The 21,336-nt window shown below is 41.5% G+C and overlaps 2 protein-coding genes across 10 annotated transcripts; both read left to right on the forward strand.

Annotated features, from left to right (window-relative positions):
* Nucleotides 1-782: 782 nt before the first annotated feature.
* On the forward strand, nt 783-11,424 carry LOC127064259 (uncharacterized). 2 transcript variants are annotated; one of them, XM_050995068.1, is made up of 7 exons: nt 783-2,663; nt 4,010-5,340; nt 8,450-8,642; nt 9,077-9,284; nt 9,429-9,790; nt 9,878-10,608; nt 10,912-11,424. In XM_050995068.1, the coding sequence occupies exons 4-7, from the start codon at nt 9,103-9,105 to the stop codon at nt 11,194-11,196; spliced, it is 1,560 nt and encodes a 519-aa protein (XP_050851025.1). In that variant the 5' UTR covers nt 783-2,663; nt 4,010-5,340; nt 8,450-8,642; nt 9,077-9,102; the 3' UTR covers nt 11,197-11,424. The 2 variants fall into 2 exon arrangements, with proteins under 2 accessions (XP_050851025.1, XP_050851026.1); XM_050995069.1 differs by lacking the exons at nt 783-2,663; nt 4,010-5,340 and adding an exon at nt 7,780-8,382.
* On the forward strand, nt 11,134-20,830 carry LOC127064257 (apoptotic chromatin condensation inducer in the nucleus-like). Of its 8 annotated transcripts, XM_050995066.1 has the most exons (12): nt 11,990-12,248; nt 13,472-13,582; nt 13,865-14,016; nt 14,622-14,688; nt 14,789-15,021; nt 15,101-15,398; nt 17,848-18,427; nt 18,938-19,240; nt 19,387-19,445; nt 19,840-20,003; nt 20,094-20,256; nt 20,374-20,830. In XM_050995066.1, the coding sequence occupies exons 2-12, from the start codon at nt 13,484-13,486 to the stop codon at nt 20,377-20,379; spliced, it is 2,124 nt and encodes a 707-aa protein (XP_050851023.1). In that variant the 5' UTR covers nt 11,990-12,248; nt 13,472-13,483; the 3' UTR covers nt 20,380-20,830. The 8 variants fall into 8 exon arrangements, 7 of the variants coding, with proteins under 7 accessions (XP_050851019.1, XP_050851017.1, XP_050851023.1 ...); XM_050995065.1 differs by lacking the exon at nt 20,374-20,830 and having other exon boundaries at nt 20,094-20,269; XR_007781619.1 differs by lacking the exons at nt 19,387-19,445; nt 20,374-20,830 and having other exon boundaries at nt 20,094-20,269.
* Nucleotides 20,831-21,336: the final 506 nt, after the last annotated feature.

Below are 21,336 nucleotides of genomic sequence, written 5' to 3' on the forward strand. Positions count from 1 at the left end.
TTTTTATTTCACAGATATTCTTTTGTAAGTAATTGTATGACATCAGAAGAGTTTCGTGTACCAACTTCTTGCAAAGTACCAAAATCTGTTAGAAAGTAAAGTAAAAGTCCTGTTAATATGTAAAAAAGATAATAAGTATGTATATCCATTAATATAATATGCCAAGAATTTGGATGCTATTATGGAAATTCTTTGCTGGCTATAATAATTTATTTCTTTTTGTTTTCATAATAAATCGAATGATATTATAACTGAAAAACGATATCATTAATAACTATAATTTACAAAGTAATTATAATTATAATTAAAAAAAAAAAAGCAAAGAATTTTCTGATAAAATCAAAGAATATAACGAGTTAACTAATTATATTTATTACATTTCATTTTTCGTAGATTATCTTGAAATTATTAACCTATTCGAATGGTAATTAATTCATAATGCCGTAATTTATAATAAGAGAGTATATATGATATAGAGATAGGAAAGGAAATTGCAATCGTGAATCGCACAAGAAGGTCGGCTCACGTACGAACGAGCGAATGGTCGCGCGCACATGCGACTAGTCGCGGGTAAACTCGCGAGTTGTTTGTGGGCCAGGTTCGCGTTACTAAGAAACAGAACTTTCAGTTTCTTTTAGGAGATCGCGAGTGCAGCATCTCGTTAGTGTAACAGATACGTTCTGGTACGTGCGTGAAAGTTTTCGTCTTCCGAGCGGCCAACATCCTCCTCCATACAGGAAAGATTATTGAGAGAGTCTATCGTAGGTAGATAGGTAGGTAGACAACGAGATCATAAATAGGCATCTTCGTTCCAAAAGATTTTTCCTCCATTTGTATCTATTATTTTTCTTAACAATTTTATTTAACTCTTCTTGATATTTTTTAATTTTCAGGTCTATTGCTTTTTATTTATAAACGTTTGTTTATTCCAACACACTCAATCTCTTCCCAATTTGAAGAATCTTCTGCGATTGATAGTTAGTCATTCGTTAAGTGTTAATTTTGCAAAATATTTCGAAGCATACGTAATACAGAAAAATGATAATATAATAAAAAACGATTGCATCGGATTAATTTCTTAATTGCGTGCGGGAGAAAGAGCAATGCATTTATGGTAAAACATGGAGTTGGCCGGTTTATCGCTTGCATCAGTTTCATCGAGTGTAACCGGTCGTAAAGTAGTTTTCGAAGAAGGAACAAATTGAGACCGATATAAGAACAAAACGTAACGTTATCGGTTTAGTGACTTTCTAATTAAAGAAGGTTTTCGAACTTAGGAATTAACAAGAAATATTCTGAATAAGTCCTGTTTTATTATCGCGCGTTAACAATTGTTGTGGAGGTAACTAAACTCTAAGTAGTTTTTAAAAGTAAGGTAATAATTTCACATTGACGTATGGAATAGAAATTTTAAATCATTACCATTTTTAGTTTTATTACGGCTGAAGAGTCGTATTCGCAAACGATTTATATTAATTAATAGATAAAGTAAGAGATTCTTGTTACAATAGCGCGGTTGCTATTTCAATAGCGCGCCTAATTTGAAGTTTCTTTTTCATAAAAACTGTAGAATGGAATGTTACTTTGCAACATATCCTTTCCTTACCACGGTAACATTATTTATATGAATCAAATACACGCCAATTTATTCCGTTGGTAAGCACTGACCGTGCAAATCGTAATCTTGACTACTTATTCAGTCATAATCTTAAGACCAATCGAACGAAGGCAGCTTCATTCTCACGACTCTCCCTTTCGTTCGGTCTATACACGTACCTACTTACGTAGGATATTCAGGGTTCGCTGAGCGCGATAATTTGCAAGATTAAAGAAGGAGATATTACGAAGGTAGTGGATCGTAATTCATTGAAAGATAAACAGTTTAGAGGTGTTTCGAGATCTTTAAAAGGTCGCTTCGAAGAGACGAATGAATTTCAATTATTTCAAAAGATTTCTTTTTTTTTAACTTGATACGAAGCGACGCTAAGAATAACCATTCGAAATTTAGATGCTCGATTCAATCCAAAGATCGACAGAGCTTCGGATCGTTCGTTTATTGCATTTTATAAATTTTCTTCAGTCGTTTCCAACTCGTTTTTTTTTTATTTAAACCGTATACTTGAAGATCGATAGAAAGAAGGAACGAAAGGTTGTTTCTATAATCGCAAGTTTTCGTTGCGTGACGTTATAAGGAGACACGGATGCCACTTATCGATACAACTATAGTATGCCGTAACTTAGTTTTTCTACGTGAAACTTAGGACAGGTTTTTCTTCGGTATTAAGTAACGCGGTTCGTTTCTTCTTCTAAGTTCTCGTTTTCTACTTTTGATCGCCCAATGCTCAAGCTATTTCTAGCTGCCGGTTAAAACCTACACGCTAACATAACACACTCTATCTAAGATAGATTCTTTCGTTCGTATATAGAGTCGAGTAAAACTCTCTCTCATATAAGTATCATTTCGAAGGTATATTGAAATAATAACTTTTAATTTCACCGGATGAGCCATTGCACAAGGTCGCTCGTATGAATCTAAACGTGAGGGAAAGGAAAGAAAGACGTGGAGAAAGTGAAAGACGCAAGACGAAATATATATGACCGATAAGGATAAGAGGAAGAATTCGAAGGACGAAATAGGAACGGAATGAACAATTTTCGAAACGGTGAGACCCTCCTTGTAACATCGAGAGTTACGAAATTACAAGAAGTAGATAGCTGCTCGTACTCCTCGATACTTATATATATATGTGTGTGTGTGTGTGTTAGAGTCGAAACATGAGGATTATTATAACGGCGTCTTACGATCAATGGATCTTTTTTCGAGCTCCCGTGCTTTGGGTCGAAAAGTCAGGGTCGTTGTCTGTGCCTCATTTGGATCTTTCTCAATCTCTCTCTGTCTTACTCTTTCTCTCGATTCACATTTTTTAGTAAGCCCAGTTGCTTGTTTTGTTTAAAGAATCCATCGTTCTAACATCAATTTAACTAGACTAAAAATATTATTTCGATCATAAATATTCAACTTTATATATAAAATTAGTTCGCTTGGAAGAAAGTTTTTCCTTTGAGGAAGTGTTTCGAGTTTAATCGTTGCAACTTATTTTGCATGTTGCATGCCATAAAACGATTAAAATTACGTCCTATCTTTTGTGTTACGTTCTAAAGTATCGGTAATAAATAAGAATTTTCTTTCTAGTCGTGTACGTTTTATTTTAGTTTTACATTTCCGGTGATTGTAAGGAAGGAAGGATGGGTAATATCATAATCATCGATGTTTCTTTCGATTTGAAACTAGAAAGTAGACGACGAGATATTTCATTTTCGAAAAATAATTGACATAACCGGAAGACTCTTAGAGAAGATATAGTTTTGCAATGTCTAGTTTAGAATATCATTCGAGGTTCGTGTATTTATGTATATACATATATATGTATACACGTATCAAAAAGTAGGTTGAATCTTTGCGGTTTATACTTTCTAAGATTGAATTAGCCATCGGTATGAACGATATAAGGATGTCATCTCTAGAATGCGTGAAATTTCAACTAACTATCAACGTACGGAAGACTTTCTACAAACATTGTGAATGAGAGTGATAGTTGTTGAATGTTTTTATTTTTTGTACGTGCGTACACGCACGCACACACATACACGCACACACACACATACATCTTCCAAATATATATATAGAGGGGAAGTAATAAAACTTTCAACCAGCAGATTCATTATTTTATAAAGCTTCGTGAATTCGCTTTCGAGTTTCACCCGAACGCAAACCGTACAATAATTATTAATGATATTAAGGAAATAGGTATGATCTTTCTCGATTAATCAAAAGATCCATTTCGCGAAAAGTGTTTTTGTAAATTTGTTAAGTCGTTTTTACATTCGCGGTAATTAATTACAATCAATTCGTTAAACTTTCCTGTCGTTACTTTTTGACTCGCCAAACACGCGCAGCGAAAGCACGTAGCGAAAGCACGTAGAGCTATTACATGTTCATTCGTATTAGAAAAACGTCTACTACTTCTACTACTACTACTACTACTACTACTACTACGACGACGACGAGGGAAGAAGATCTATCCTTTACGTTACGCTGACGTAATCGATGCCTCGAACCTGAAGCGTGCGTATTCTTAACTTTTATAGAGTTACGAAGCAATTGTTTTTTTGTACTTTCTCCGAGAAGAAAAATGCTGCGTTCTTTCGTAGATTGACTTACAAAAACTTTGGAATTTCGTTTGTTCATTCGTCAGTAGTAATTTACCAAAAGATTTTAAGAAAGACGATAGATCGAATAAAAAAGAAAAATAAAAAAGCAAAGACATTGAGCGAACACAGGAGAATAGAAATTAGAAAGAAATTCGAATATAAATCTTTCGGTTCGATGATTTGGTCGATTAGAAATCACAGTCGCGCGTTAAAACTTTCGATGCCCGTGAAAGTGGTCGCGTGGATCTTTTTGGGTCCAGCGACCGCGCCAGCAGCCCGAGGTGAATTCTCTCTTTTTCATTCTCTCTTTTGTTCGATTTATACAAAGAGTATAAGAAAGGAAGAAAGATATTCTCTTTCCTTTAACGACGATACAGGGGAGACGTGTTTTCTCGCGACGGTACTGTTGCCCGAGTGAAAGTCCCCGAGTCAAATATTTTTCGCGGCTGCGTTTCGTGGACCCGTTCTGCGATCTTCCTATACGACTTCTTAGCGCCTACGTATCGATACTCGATACCTTCGATCTTGCGTATTCTCTTTCGTTCTCTTTTCTCGAAATACGTTTGGAGTTTCTCTAACGTGAGATAACGGGGCACAGCTGTTTTATAACACTCGTAACGACAATTATCATGGATGTAATAACACTCGTTGGCTCGAGTGCGATGCTGTGTCTGTAAACTCGTCTGGAACTGGTTGAAGGATACTGGGCATAAGAACGATACAGCGTTCTATATTCTAACTAGCATTCTAACTGGAGAGTTCGTCGATAGGAACTTTATTCCATGGAATCGTTTGAAATTGAATCGTAGCGAGGGAAACGTAAAGCGGCAGGAAATTGTAAAAATCTTGGGCGTTTGATCAACGTTTAGATCGAAATCTTGATCGTAGTTCTCGATCGTCTCTCGTTCGGCTTTTGTAATGTTTGTCGATCGACATTCCAGGGTGCACCGTGTGTAATACGTAAACATCGAGGAGCGGGCCCGACAGGACGGTGCCGACGTGAAAGTGGTCGGCTGGAAGTGGCGGAATGCGGAGTGTCGGCCGCCGCACAGCGTGCACACTGATCAACGCTACTAGCTAATTGGACTATGTATCGTTCGCCTACTCCTCCGCTTTTATTGTACTTCTGTATGTATTATATACGAACCAGAAAGAAGGATAATGGCGTAAGACTCTTTACTTTTCTTTCACCGTACCATTACTCTCATTAACCGTATCCTACTATTACGTACTCGCGATCGCAATTCAAGCAAACGATAGATACTCGAAACTATCGATTGATCGATCGATCGAAGGAACGATCGATCGACAGAATACATGAATTTCGCAAGAATAGAAAGAAATTTACGGAAGAAGAACGACGAATCGGATCGTGTTTATCTGGGCCATTAAAGAAAGCGTTACGAGGTCGAAAATTTTCTGCCGTCGAGAAGATAAAAAGAAACGGAGCTGCGAGAGGGGGAATCGTGCAAACGATACGCGTCGTATAATCCTCGTTCGGATAGGTGCGTGGGATCGACATATTCTAGATTTATATTTCTGAGATTCGTCGAAGAGGGAAGAGGCGCGAAAGGGGAAAAGATTTTTCCCAGAGAGACCGGAGGAAAATAACGCGAAGGATTTTATCCGCGAGTAGAATGGAGACCGACGTTGGTACGTTGCTGGAATTTCACCATAAATGTATTTACATATCCCAAGAGATCGTGCGACTTTTGCGACTCTCCGTGCCTTGATTTACGACGGAGGCGTAGGAATATTCTATCGATGCAACTCGCTAAGAGACTCGGAATTATGCGCTATCGCCGTCGACTCCTTCGAAAAATAATTCTTCCCTCGAAGTCTCTTGCAATTTTGTCGAACGACGACGAGCCAATGTATTTTTTGTTTCTTTTTATTTTTTTCTTCGATCGTTCGTCGATACCTACATTGTACCTCTACCTATACTTGTTTCTATATACGATTCCGACCAAAACACGTCCGAGCTTTATCGTGGTCCTTCGTTCGAGAGTAAAACGTTAAGAAAAAGGAGGCGATATTTTGTATTCGTGTCAGCTTATATGGAACGTCCCGGATAACGTAACGTGAACGCGCTCGTGCCTTTTCGCTGTCCAATTTCTTGCGTGAACATGACGAATGTGAAAGCGACCTTGAATCGCGGATCATCTGCCCGCATCGATAAATATTTGGGTGAAAGATACTTTCGATGTGGATTCGATGACACGAATCTATAGGGCCACGGAGACTACGACAACGACGAGATTCACTCTACTCAATTGCGCACGATTGCGATCGATTGGATTTAATTACCGTCTTTGATTCGTGATTAACGGGATCGTGGTGGATCAGAGCCGTTAATTATTCGTCTTTTGTGTTTCTTGCAAAAGTCGTGCCGAAGATGTAGAACGAAGATAATCGCGAGATTACGTGTTCTCGATCTGTTAGACGTGTTGCGTGTTCTACACGTATTACATATATAATTGATCTAATCCTCGATGATGGAGGACGTATAAATCGATTCTTGCAAAATAGAACGAGTAATATGCGTTATATCTTGTTTGCAATAAATATTTCCCGCCTTTTGAAAAGTCTCTTGCAAAATAGGTATATCGAGAGAGAGAGAGAGAGAGAGACAGACCTTACGATGTTCTTCTCTTCTCTCGAGTTGTCTTTTTCTCCCTAGTTTACGATTACGCCATTGGCTTAGGTGTCTGTTTATAACATGGTTGAGAAGGCGAGAAGAGGAAGGGGGAATCGACGAGGTGAGAATACGATAATCTCCTTCGTTCGCTCGCGATGTCACGACGCGTATGGATGTGCCGTGAGCCATTACGACACCCACGAAGCTGCCAAGACAAAGGAGGAGGAACCAAAGAAGAGGGGAGAAAGAGGAGGAGAAGGAGGAGGTAAAGGAGGCGAAGACCGGTAGGAGCGACTCGTTGGAATCCAGCTGGATCATCGATCACAAATCATAGCTCGCGTTCTACCTGTCGACGAGTCACGACGCGTGATCTTTTCTCTCTTACTTTCTTTGCTCGTTAACGCGACCAAGAAAAATATTTTCGCACGTTCTGACGAAAAGGAAAGAATCTCAGCCTGAGAAAATTTTTCTCCCCCCTCCCCCTCTCTCTGTTTTCTAAGTGTCAAAGATGCGTCGAAAAAGTTGCTGAGAAACGAAACCATCGAATAACGGATACGCTTTGCTCAAAAGAAAGGCAAGAATCTAACAAGCACTTTGATCGCACGACAAATCTCTGATATATAAGTGTGAATTAAGACAAAAGAAAACAGTGCTTAACGATCTCTGTCAGAGATGAATTATCGTTTCTTGATCTTTTAATTGTAAGAAGCGTTTGTTCCTTCATGTTGTACTACCGCTTCTCGTAGAGAAGGTCTACGATCTTTGTGATACACGCTTTTACAACGATTAATCATTGTGTGTCAGCTGGAGCATAAATAATAGCGTTGCTACATTGACGAGTTTAGAGGATGCGGTGCGGCTTTGTGCGTTCTCAATGATCAACCGATACATGCTTTGGTCGTTATTGTTTCGTGCTACCGTTCGTGGGTTCAGATTTATTTGTTATTTTTTCTTTTTGCATGTCTTCTTCTACTTGTCATCGAGTTTCTTCTCGTGAAAAATAAATCCTGTATAAAAGCCGACTAAGAGCATCGACGTTCGTATGTATTTACGCGTCGACTACCATCGGTGCGCACGTACGTATAAGAAAAATAAAATAATTGATTGTAACAAGAGTCGTGTGTGGAAGCAAACTCGCACCGAGTGACTCTACATCAATATTTTTCAAACTCTAAGGTCCAGCATGTTGTATTCAATACGGACGTCGTTCTCGCAGTGAAATTTGATTACGAATTTATCATTTACTTGATCGACAGACGTTATTTAATCTCGATAGGTTATTAAGATTTACATCGAAAGCCGACACTCGCGTCGTTTATCTTTCGCTCGGAAAAATCCGAGCCCGACCACGCAAAAGTTGTTCGCGTCACTGTTGAATAATCGTACGTGCAATACGGTCGTAGTCTTTCGGTTAAAACACCACGGTGCAGCTGGCCTTTTATGAGCAGCCACAAAACTCTGACGCGTGATCGTTCTACGACCATCATTATGCGGTTAACGAAGCTATAAATAGGAATTATAAACTATTTTCAGTACGGCAACAGCAATGAACTTTGCGTTGAACGTACCCACGACCAACGGATTTATTTCATTTTGCAGGAGGACAAGTGCAGACGTCGAGAGGAAGGAAGAAAAATGTCGCGATGTCGGTGATGACAGAAGAGAGAAGAATCGTGCGTTGCAAAGACGACGGTAGGTCGTTCTAAAAGAGCATGCCGCGGTGGTTACTCGCCCTGGACGAACCAGCATCCAACCCATGCGGTAGCATTGTTATCGGCCACGAACCATCGGGGTACGATCTCCCGACTTTCACGAAATACTCTTCTAGAGGATTCAACTTGTGGAGGACGTAATGGCGACCTTGCGTAAATTACGCGGCACCGCTCGAAAGCTGACGTAACGAGCTTCGCAAAATTCACCGCTAAATGTTTCAAGGACGTACGCGAAGATTATCAATTTCTCATAAGGAGCGGTATTAAGCGGCCAAGAGGTTTCCCATTCTAGAGATACGATCTATTAGATTTTTTCATCGCTCAAAGTAAATCTAATGAGAGTCTTCTTTAAAGATTACCGATAACCTTTTGAAAAGCAATTCTGTGAGACGATTCCCACAGTGCATACATACATACTTTCTTTCCGTCTTTACGTCCTTTATCTCGTTTTCCTCGCGTTAACCGACTGGAATTAATAATTAATCCGTCTTGTAACGAGCCGTTTGAGTCTCAGGTTAAACTGTTGGACCGTATCAGGGGATGCTCGAACGCGAGAAAGTCCGTACCGGTGCCGCAATCGCAACGGCCTTGACAGTTTCAACTGGGAACCGGATCAGTCCAGACGGCGTCGTTTCATCCCTGCAATTACCGAACGATCGGTACGCCTGTAACCCCGATAGCATTTATTCCGTGCCTAGAAACGATCTGCACGAAGTGGAATGGTGAGAATATATTTTATTTTATTTCTACTTATCTTATCGGAAGGAACGTAAAAAGAGAACGGAACGAAAGTCTCGATCGTTTTGGATCACACGATAAAGTTCCACGCGAATTCCCTATTAAAAAACTTTTACATTCCTTTTCAGGGTAGAACCTGATGCGGTGGATGCCGAAGTATCGAGATTAGTAGCCGGATCGTCGACGACGACGACGACGACGACGACGACGCGAAATAATCCAAGACGATGTTGCAGAACTTCGACCAGTTCGGGCTACTCGAGCCACTCGCCGCCTTTATCGGCAGGTTCCTATTCCTGTTACGCGTCGGCTGTACCTGGCCAGAGTGTTTTTCGGTCAACGGCTCCGCAAACCATGAAAGATCAATTCGGGGGAGGTCTCGCAGTGATACACGAAGGCGAAGCAATTCCACGTCCCATATGGCCGTCGGTCTTCACCAGTGTTCCACAAGAATTCTATATCCGCGATGACGGCAAAACCGAATACGATAGTTAGTAGCAGTATTGGTTTAATGTGTGTCAATGTCAGCATAGATATTATCGATTCGATGTTTTATAAATTACTTTTTGTTTCATAGGAATGTACACGTGTTGCGGATGCGGTTGTACGTATACTTATTCGTGCTACGATTGGAATTACGGCCGACCGACGGCAACGTCAGCGCGCGAGATTCTTCTAGAATTATCGAGGACGTTGAACTCCGTTATAGAAGGCGAGACGACGATGACACCCGAAGAGATTTTACACAATATCTCGAAAACCGTGGCTCAGGGGATAAATCTGAAGAAAAGTAGTATTTACGAGTACGTACGTCAAAATCCAGCATGGTTGAATGACGGAAAGAACACGTCGTCGATTTTGAGCAGTAAAACTTCGTCACAGTCGACCGGAAAGGATTCGTCGTCGCTTCAAAGTCGTACGAAAAACTCGTCTTCCTCGTCGTCGACGAGGGTAAATCCGGTGAATTCGAAAGTTTACGGTAGCACCCGTAGATTTCATAATTCGGCTTGGTCAACGCCTAGATGTACCTGCGATTCGTCTAATAGAAACGTCGAATCGTCGACATGCGAAAAGACTAGGCCGGGATTGGAAAAGAAGACGTCTTCCAGTACGGAGATTCATTGTCAAAAACCATTGGATTTGTGTACCTGTAAATGCTTTAAAGAATCGACTCAGCAATCTAGAAGGAAACAAAGTACTTGCACCAGTGTTCACATCGGAGATAGTGAGAAACAGGCGATCGTTGAACTAGACGGTTTGAATCAAAATCGAAATGGTCTTGTTTCTGGTGAACCAGAATACACGATGGTGAGTTCGTATTGGTTTGATAGCAAGGTTAATGAACTTAGAGTTGCTAATCTTTCCGACGTTCCGATAACTTTTTTAACGAACGAGTTTTCGTATTTTTATACGTCCAGTTTTTTCTTTGCGATTACTTTCTCGTAGCAAACTCAGAAGTCGTAGGTTTAACAGGAACGCGTTTCTATCGAAACGGAATCGATGTCAAAGTCAGTTACTTGCTCGATATCCGGTTATAGCGATTTGTTTTTTTGCGTAAGAACTATCGCGTACATTGTCGATGTAACCAACGCGTAAAGAGCGATGTTTCAGCAGTTGGAGTGCAGCGACGGTGGTTCCTCGAACGAAGGGATGGTTGTGCCGTCGACGAAAGGTGCCTGGAATCACCACAACACGAGAGGATTCATCGGTGATTTGGATTTCACGTTGGACGTCACGCGTGCCGAACGTTTAGGTCGAGCGATCGCGAAAGCGAAAAGGAATCGGCAATGGTGCAGAGCTCTGACCACTTTATTTGGACTAGTCTTCTTTGTTTTAAGCGTTGTCGTCGTTTCGTTGTCGGTGACCAGAGGCCGAAAAGTTTTCGGTAGCATGTGAAAAAGCTCTTTTTTAAGGAACGAAAGCGTCTTGCGACTGATACTCTTTGCTAAGTACGTATTTCTCAGTACCTTATACCAATTAAGTAAAAATCCGCAGGGTTCAGAAAGGGTCCTGCAAGCAATATATGGCTGTGACCATGTCCTTGTATATCTTATGTTTTAAATGATGTGTGTACTCCGAAAGCAATCGCATTAAATAAAGAGGAGACGATAAGGTATAATTCTATCCTCTGGCGAGCGGAACGACTACGATACGTTCTGTTATCGTATAGTATAATCTTTAATGGTCTGATAAAGTTAAAAAGAGTCTCACGTACCATCTCTCCTTCCCTCTCTCTCTCTCTCTCTCCCCTACGTTACAAATATATTTCACGTACCCCTTCTCTCGCCCACGCTCATAAATATACTCTGGCAAACGGATCGAAACTTCGTTAGAATCGACACGAGGGGAGGATCTCACGTCTCGTTTCTTCTACGCTCGAGAGAAATTCTCAGCGTAAGTAGAGGCTCGTTGAAGTATAAGAAGGAAATAGAGTTAGAAGAGGAAGTATACGGAGAAAGTATAAGGGGAAGTATAAAGAGGAAAAAGGAAGAAGAAAATAGGAGGAAGCCGAAGAAGAGGAAGAAACATAAGGGCCGCGTTACCGAAGCGTTACCGAAGCGTTACCGAAGCTTAACTTGTCGCGGAAATCGAGGCTCAAATTGAAATAGATCGATCAGTAAATAGATCGAGCCTTCGGAAAGCACGACGGGACACGGAGGAGCCGTGTATTTGCGTCTTGTAAGTCGAGCGTCGGTGATCGAGCCTTCTGGCAAAGCTCGTCGTGACACCGTTTCGGTGGACTGCTCAAGTCGGGCCGTTGCCCGGGCGCGTTTCGTTGCGTTTCATTCCGTTGCGTTTCGTTGCGTTTCGTTGCTTCGCACTGGACGAGGAAAATCGAATTTCTACCTTCTTCATTTTGCTTTCACGACTCCAGTCGTCTTCGAATGCAGTGATCAACGTTATCTTGTCAGTGTGCTCTTGCTTGCACTCTTTATCTTTTCTTTCTGGCAAGTACTCATCATCTATAGCTCTCTCTCTCTCTCTCTCTCTCTCTTTTTCTCCGTCTGTCTGTCTGTCTCTCTCTCTCTCTCTCTCTCGCTCTCTCGCACATGTACACCCTCTTTCGTGAATTATATCGGAAGAACGATAACTCACGTGCGGCAGACAATATCGCAAAGCTTACGTAAGGTAAAAGGGAAGGGATGGGATGTCTTCACGTGACGTTGTCGATTCTGGACGCTGTGAAACGTTCTTAAGATATCGTGCGCTTTTAGGATCATCGTTTCAAGGAATAACAGTTCGAACGCTCGCGTTTCGAGATTTATGAGAGTATCGAAAGAAGAATCGGCCGTGTAGGATGAAGAAGGGGCCGTTGACTTGGGACGTAAAATAGCTTTCTTCAACCTGACGTAGATTAAACTCGTAGGTCCAAACGTGATAATACGGAAAACACGTTTCTCCTCGATCGTATGTGTAGAAACGATCGATCAAATTTAGAGAGAAAATAAGAAAAGTATCAGGGTAAAGTGTAATAGCAAAGAAACATGTACGATCGTGATTAAATGTCTTTATTTAGAAGACTCTTGCGGGGGGTATGCAAAATAAGTTCAGGCATACATAGCAGGTACATAAAGAGAATGTTTTGTGTAATATGAATAATGACCGACAATTGCCATGTGTCTCATTTATCTCGCACTTATACTAATGACGACTACATTCGCGCTTGCTTACGTCTATTTCCGCGTACACAAGACGAATTGGTCGAGTCAGCCGGCGAAAGGTCGACCAGACTTTTCCTTTTTGCGTGCAACCAGCGAGATACATCAAAAAGTAAAAATAATTTTTCTCGGGAAAAACGATCGCTGATAGACCGAATTAGTCCTTTTCCTTTTTTAAAATAACACGAAGAATTTTCTTTCTATCGCATTATAAATTATTCATTAGATATAGATTTGCAATAAAAGGTGTCATTAATGTTCGTCGAAGAATTTGAGATCCTGTTCGATCTTACATATCTCTAATTCCTCCTACGCTCGATCTTAGTAAACAGGAAAATAGGTGATTAAAAATAGAGGTGCCTCCTTGCCTTCCTTCGCATGAATTATTTGTTGTTGATTTCGTTTTAACGAGTCGTATAATTTGCGTCGACGAGTTTTACGGGACGTGGGCAATGCTTTCGTAGATTGATTAACTAACAGATACTAATCTCACATATTAAACGTAATTTCAGATGTAGATCAGCATGGCGATTAACATAAAATTTACAAAATTCGATAACACACCATGGGGCTTTCGACTAGCGGGTGGCAGCGATTTTCCACAGCCATTGACGGTCATCAAAGTACGTATTTTATAATCGACGATAACAAATTTGTCGAGTAAAACGATCTCCCGTTTAAACACGATCGAGCGGCTTTGGCATTTAACTTATTATTCGAGCTAAAAGTGTCACCCAAAAGTGGTGCCAAGTTTGAGTAAGGTTTACACCGATCCTGACGTTAATTAGAGTTCAATGGACGATCGCGAACATATACGATCCGTATATTTCTATCCGTAACATTTACGTCAATTAATCGAATTTAAGACTCTCGGATACGATAAATTTTGGCCGTTGCATTTGCAGGTTAACGAAGGGAGTCTTGCAGAATGTATGGGTATAAAAGTGGGAGATGTCGTGGTAAGATTAAACGATCAACCGATCAGCGGTTTGACGCATGGACAAGCACACGAGGCTCTCAAACTGGCAGGCAACAATTTCGTTCTTGGTGTACAAAGGTAAGTATCCTCGCGAGACTTTATCTATACGTTCGACGTCGACACGAGTCCTCTCGATACAACTTGACAATCACATTTTTTACTTCTGTCACCCCGAGCCCATAATCAAGAACTGTCTTCTCCGTCGATGAAATAACAACAACTTAGTTATGGTATACATATGCATACTAAAGAATATCTTACGGATAGCAACCTAGCAGCCACGAGTCTGGAAAAACGAGTCAAAGTGCACGCTCGCTTGTCACTCTCTCTGGCTTTATATATAATCCAACGTAGCCAGAATATCCCGGTGCGTACAAGAGTCTACGTGTGGCAATGTATTGCAACCACTTATAAATAGGTGACCCAGAATGAAATCTGTTTATCATTGGTCGCTGGTAATTTTATTACTGGCTTTTCATACCGCACTCGCGTCACCCCTCCTTCTCTACCAATTCTTCATTACCCTTTGGTTCGCGCTCGGGAACACACGAGAACGAATAAACAAAGTTTAATATCGGCTAACCGCGCTAAAGTCGTATTTTAAGAGCTAGCCGTAAGTCGAAAGTATGGGATTTTAATAAGCCGAAAGACGATATCATTTCTGTTCGTTTTTTTCGTTGTAGGGAGGAAGAAGCTCGTAAGGCTCTCGAGGCTATACCCGACGAGAACATTGTCCCGTATAATATTTCGGTGAGTTCACTCGTCGTAAAAAAGAAAAAAGAGAAAAGAAGAAAATAGAGAAAAATCGATCCGACGAAACGAGTCGAAGCGTTAAATTCTTCTGTCGTAGCTCGCAGATTTGCCGCCGGTTTTCCCGGAGAAAATTCTGTCGGAAGAGACGGTTTTGGAGAAGCACGAGATAGCGATAGAACGTTTACCGACCCCGGACAAGGTTGAGGAATTGCCGGACAAGCCGAAGGACGCCAACAGCGAGATTATACCGAATCAGAATCTCACCGACGAGGAGATCGCTCAATTGATTCTTGAGGAGGAAGAGTTGCTTCCCGATAAGGGAGTATTAGGGTAAAGCGTGTGATATTGGTTGAGAGATTTGGAAAAAAAGATTCGTTTATAGGAAAGATCGATTTGAATGAATCAACAGGGTGAACTTCAAGAAGCTCAAGCCTCGCGCGACAGTGTTGAAAGGTTCGAAGGTTTTGGAGGAGCTTCAACACATCGCCACAGCTCCACCACCGGACGTAGAGGAACGTCATCACATTTCGACCTTCCTGAAGAAGCCGGATCGACCGGTACCAAAGGCTAAACCTCGCGAACCATCGGAAGGAGAGCCGTACAAAGTAGTGATAAAGAAGCAGTCGAAGAAGAGCGTGATAGCACGCTTGGTGGAGAAGGGTCTGATACCACCTGGAAGCCTCGACACACCTGAACCAACGTCCGAGGTAAAGATGTACGCCCCTGAGGAGTCTAACGAAGAGTCTAACGAAATTGGGACGGCCGTCCACGAGGACGAGATCGATCTCCCTAAACTTCTACCACGTTCGATCCGATCTAACGACTTCCCAGACCGTACTCTCGATCTCGTTTCCATTAAAACCTCGACTACTAATCCGAATCCTCCTACGTGTCTTCCTTCCTTAACCCGACGATCGACGATCAAGCCGAAGCGTCTCTACACGAGAGCTCGTTACTTCGAGAGATCTCTCCTCGGATATCGTAAGGATTCCGACAGAATCACCCTCGCCTATCTTCTCGAACTTATTCTGGGAAAATCTTCTCCCAATGGGACGTTCGGACGGATAAGAAGGAGGGGCCGTTACGTCGAGACCTATCTCGAACGAGAGGACACCTGGTTGAAATCGATGTTCAAGGTTTTCTTTGCTAAGAAAAACGATCTTACGAAGGGAAGAAGGTTCAGCAAGCCTCGATACGCCGAGCGACTCCTGACGAATTCTCTTCGAGGAGAATTCGTCGAGAGAAGGAAGACCGCGAGAACGCAGAAACGACGTCTCTGTCCTAGAGCTCGATATTTCGAGCGCGTCCTTGCGAAAGACGTTCGACGATTTATCGAACTCATCAAGGAAATTTCCGTTCGCGTAGATTTAGGAAAATTCTGTATTGGCGGTACCGGGAAAGAGATTAGACAGGGTGCTAGACGACGCTCGAGTTTTATGAGGGTCAAGGGTCGTTACTTGGAGCGTTGTTTAGCTCGGCAAGACTCCTGCGCGATAGTTTCGACGCTTTCTTCGACGCTGACGGGTCTTATCGAATCAACGAAACGTCGATCGTCGGAAGTTGGCGACGATGTCCCGGTTAAAGCTCGTTCGAGAAGATGCTCGTACGATCGCGCCCACTACGGTGAACGTGCGATCGTACGTAATCTCGAGATTCTCGGCAACCTGGCCGAGAAGATGACCTCGAAGATACTCGGTTGGCGCGAAGGTCGGCCAACGAACGACGACCTTGAAACATCTCTCTCGAATTCGATCTCCTACGAGGAGGAAGGAGGAGGATTTTCCAAGTTCTTACGGTCCACCGGCGAGTTCGTCTCGGCCGAGGTGTTTCATCGTGGTGGCAGGAGACTCTCGAGATCGTCCAAGGTCGTCAAGGTCGACTCCCCCATGGAATCCAACGGCTGGCTCGGTTCGCTCGGTCGACTCTGTGGCCTTGACAATGGCGCTCGTTTCTCCGATGACAGCTTGAAGACGTGCGACGAAAAGATCGCTCGTGAAGCCGATTACGAAGCCCGAAGGTTGTCCTTCGTGCCTACCGTCCTTTACAAGGGTCTAACCAATCATATAGACGTCGATTTCACCAGACTCGTAGCTTACACTTTCGTTCCCTGTGCGTCCGTCGTTTTGTTGTACATGTACAAGTAAATCCTTTCGAACAATCAATTAGATCTCGTCCCGTACGCTTTCTATTTTCGTTTTCAATGCAATCGAATTTCTTTGATCTTGCTCTAGGTAGTATCGTTTTCGTTTCGGCCGTAACAAGAGTTCGGTTCTAACTAAGAGATATTAATAAGTTTTTAATTGGGAATCGTTTTTTAGAGCGAAGCGTAAAATCGGAATGTTGTATGTTTTAAATCGAAAATAAATTTTCGATATTCGCGTTTCGTAGATCATATTTCGAGTCGAACAGGCTCGTTTTAGAATTCCCGTAAATGCATTTTAATTGACACGTTTGCATTTCACTTTTCGAGGATCGATTTAAATTAGGATTTAAGAGTATATTCGTTCTCTCGGGATAAATGAAACGAAACAAAAAGTGATCGTAAAAGTAAAGGTACGAGTGTAAAACAGTAGTACGTATCGATGTATCTTGAAACGTGCGTTTCTGTTTCCCTTAACCCAATAATGAAATATATCAATTTCAAATAAATCGTCAACCCAGTTTAATAATCGTCACGTTTGCATGTCTATGCGTTCCCCTCGTCGATGTTACTAAAAATACATACACACGTATACAACGACACAAATAGATCGAACATTGCACAGACCTCACACAAAAACGCACATTTCCAGATGTAATCCGATTAGTATTCGATCGTTCGAATTAGATCGAATGCTAATTGCCAACTGGGTCAATTAATAAATGAGATTGTGAGTCGTGTCGTAACCGTGTTCTTTATTTATTAATCAAAGATATAAATTGGATAGAGTGTGTTTGCAAGAGGTAGAACAAAGAAGGATCGTTCAAACAATTGTATTTTTTATTAGCATATTTTTAGAAATGGGAAATAACAATTCGATTGTTCCTAGATCTGTTTACTTTGGTAAAGATAAATGGCATCTTCTCTTCAACCTCTTGCACAAGTTCTATTTGTTATTGCACGCTACGAGATAAGAGCACTCTTCGGAATTGGAAAATAGAAATTCTTCTATTCAGGCAACGACACCAGCAGCGACTCCAGATTTAACTGGAAGATCGAGCGGAGCCAAGACACCAGATTCGCGTCCGGAATCGAAGTTGGAAGTGGTCGAGAGAACGCAGGACGTGATCACTGAGAAGATCGAGGAAGTTACTATCGAGGGAAAGGATCCGAACGTTCGTCTGGAGGATCTTCAACAACCGGTTGAGAGGAAAACTGTCGAGGTTGAAGTAGAGAAGACAGAAAAGGAGGAGGAACAAAGGGAGGAGAGAAAAGAGGAGGAGAAGGAGAAGGAGAAGGAGAAAGAGAAAGAGCAGGAGGAGGATAGGAGGGAGGAACCAATTCTCGCCGGTATCGAGAGACAGATGGCTGAAGTGGCGAGCAAGGTCGATCGGGAGAAGATCAAGGAGCTCGTGAGGACGGAGATCAACCTCGAAAAACAACTGGAGAACGTGCAGAGTCAGTTGCTCGCCCTGAAGCAATTGCCGAGCGAGATCGAGAATCACCTTAGGGTCGTGTCGGAGCAACTGAGGGTGATCATGGAGCTGAGCGGGGTTCAAAACGGTGGCAGCACCGCCGGCAGTCGTCGTGGATCAGGTGAAAATCAGCCTTGATCGATTTTCCTCACTTTCCAAGCCGATGAACGAGATTTCTGAACGCTAGCCAAGCGACCAACACGAGTCGAATACGCCTACGCGCGATTCGCGAAGACGACTTCCATTGCCAAATCGTCCAAGCTCGTTCTGGATCGTGATTAAAAGATCTTGAGCGGTAAACTTGTCGGTAAACGAGATCGTCGTTGGTAGGAAGTGGGTTGAAACCGAGACGATCGATCCATCATGAGTTTTGCTTATAAGCATCTTGCTGTTTATAAGTCGTATTAAATGGAATTTCGTGGTACTCGCGCTCGATCCTTCTCAAAGACTATTTTCATCTTGTTTATTTATGAGGCTGTTATAATATAAATATATTCAAGCTTCTCGCTTTTCTTTTTTTTCCTTTTTTTTTTTATACTTTTGAATCTTTGAGGAGGCGCTCAGTTTGTCATTGAAATCTCCAGGGACATATCACTCGCTCTCTATTATTGACGAACCTGTGTATTTTCAGAAGAGGAAACTGCGAAGCAGTGTCCTCGAGAAAGTAAAGAAGAATTACCGGTAGTGGAGGATACCAAAGTAGAGGATGACGTGGAAACGCGATCCGAACGACCATCGACCGCCATGTCGCAAGAACCACCGCAGATAATAGAAACAACGGACGACGAAGAACTAGAAACCGAAACGAGAGAATTGGATGGTACGATCTCCATAAGAAGCAGCGACGACGAAGGTGGTAGGGTCAAGAAATTCGTTGTTTCGTACGAGACCAAAGTTATGAGATCGAGAACCGCGAGTCCAACGCCTTCCTATGGTAAATATCTATCGTTATATGACACCTAATCGTTTACTCAATATTGTACATCTAGTAACTAGTATTATTATCTATTATCAACAAAACGTCCGATTACGTGAAAGAACGTGGAGATAGTTATTATACCTTCTTATGCACCATTGTAGGTAGTTTCGAACCAGATCCAAACCTATCGCCAAAAGATCAAGTTATTCAGGAGTTGCAGGTATACGAATGAGGGATATGCGGAATTTCACTGGAATGTTTTTGATCATCTTTTTTTTTGTGTTTAAACGTTGGAGAATATATAGAATATTTTTTTCCATGCATTTTATACTACGTTCACCGTTCAAACGTTCCAGTAATAACGTTTGAAAGTGATACCTTGTTGTCGAACTGTATCCCTTCGTATCGTACTTAACGTTTCCAATCGAATTTAAGTCTCCTTAGGTTTAATAATCTAAGATAGATTGTAATATCGTATTTCCCATGTCGCACGTGCAACCTTGGAACGTCTTCGAAATATTGTATTTCACCGTCCTCATTCTTCTTTTTGTGTCCACGTACGTGTAAAAGAATTTGTTCTAATTCATTTTCTAATTCACTCGTTACATTTTTAGTACAGGAAAGGGAGAAAACATTCGCAAGATCTTTGGCCCCAGGCTAAACAGTTGGAGCTCACGTTTGGTCGTAGATGGAGATGTCCAAACGACTTCTTCAACGACGAGATGATAGCCGAAGTATTATCCTCTCAAGCGGAAGTCATTCGCGGGAAAGCGCTTGGGTAATGGAGGTCGCTAATTACCGACTAATTACACATTTTTACGCGAAGCTTTCAATTAATTCGAAACGTTTCTATTTCATTTACGTGTAGGGTAAACTTTAAGAAATACGAAAAGACAAATCTACCAAACTACGATCATCTGATGAACTCGAGTGTCTATAAGATGATTCATAAGATGGAACGCGAGCCGAAGAAAGGTATACCCGCGAGGCCTCCCAAAGTAAACGCCGCCGAGGACATAATCGAGAGAGTCGTAAGTTTTTAACGTAAGTTCGAAACGTGAGAGCCTGTGAAGACCAACGATATTTAACGAAAGGCAATCGGGTTTCTTGCACGTACATACGCCAGCTTTCTTTAATCTCTCTTTCAGAAATAACTGGCATTCAGCCTTGCCGATGACAGAAGTACTCGAAGTATTAGTCACTAATGGAAGAGACGTCAAGTTGAATGAGATCATCGAACGCCGTGTCGACGATCGAAATAAAAGAAAACAGTCAACGTCGCAAGAGGAATCAAAGAAAGAATTTCGAAAGGTGTTCGCGTTGAGATATTCGAAAATGTTTTTTTAACGTTGATTTCATGAGAAGCACGTCATCAATATCGTCCAATAATCGAAGGTTAATTTATCTGATGATTTTACATAAATACGTATAAGTATTTGATCGTAGGCACGAGATCAAATGCGATCGAGTGTAAGAGCACGTGTGTTGTACACACATCCCTTATATAAACCCATGCATATTTCGGCATATTTTTTGCTCTCGTAGATTCGATTAAGAATTAAGTGTATAACGTTAATAAAAAAAAAATTCACTTTGTACACGTTATTACGTTATCCATTTTAGGGACAGCTCGTTGTCCAACGATAAAAGGAAATCCATCGGTAAGTAAGCAACTGAATTCTCGTTAATTATGTTAATAGTTTTTCTTGGTATGTAAAACGAATCGTACGACGATTCGTGGAAGCGATTACAAACTTGAACTTGGTATCGCCGTATTAGTCGAAAGTCTTGCTTAATTACTTCATTTCCATTTAAACTCATTAACAACGTCGGTGAATCAAAGCGACCTTATTTCGCGTTCTACTTGCAATCGCTCCGATATTTAACGAATAATTAATCTTATCAAAAGCTTTCAGACTACTAGTCGATCTTCACACTTTTCTAGACAAAAAAGATTAATCGCGATCGATATCGCACGAAAAGTTTCGAACGTGAAATCATGAACGACGTAAATCGTTATAGGTCCTTCGCAAATAGGTTACTCGATTACGTTCTTTTTTGACTCTCCCAAGAACTACGTCAGTAAAACGAACCAAACTCGGTGAAAGAAC

Source organism: Vespula vulgaris, chromosome 5, assembly GCF_905475345.1.
Source record: "Vespula vulgaris chromosome 5, iyVesVulg1.1, whole genome shotgun sequence".
Lineage (NCBI taxonomy): Eukaryota > Metazoa > Arthropoda > Insecta > Hymenoptera > Vespidae > Vespula > Vespula vulgaris.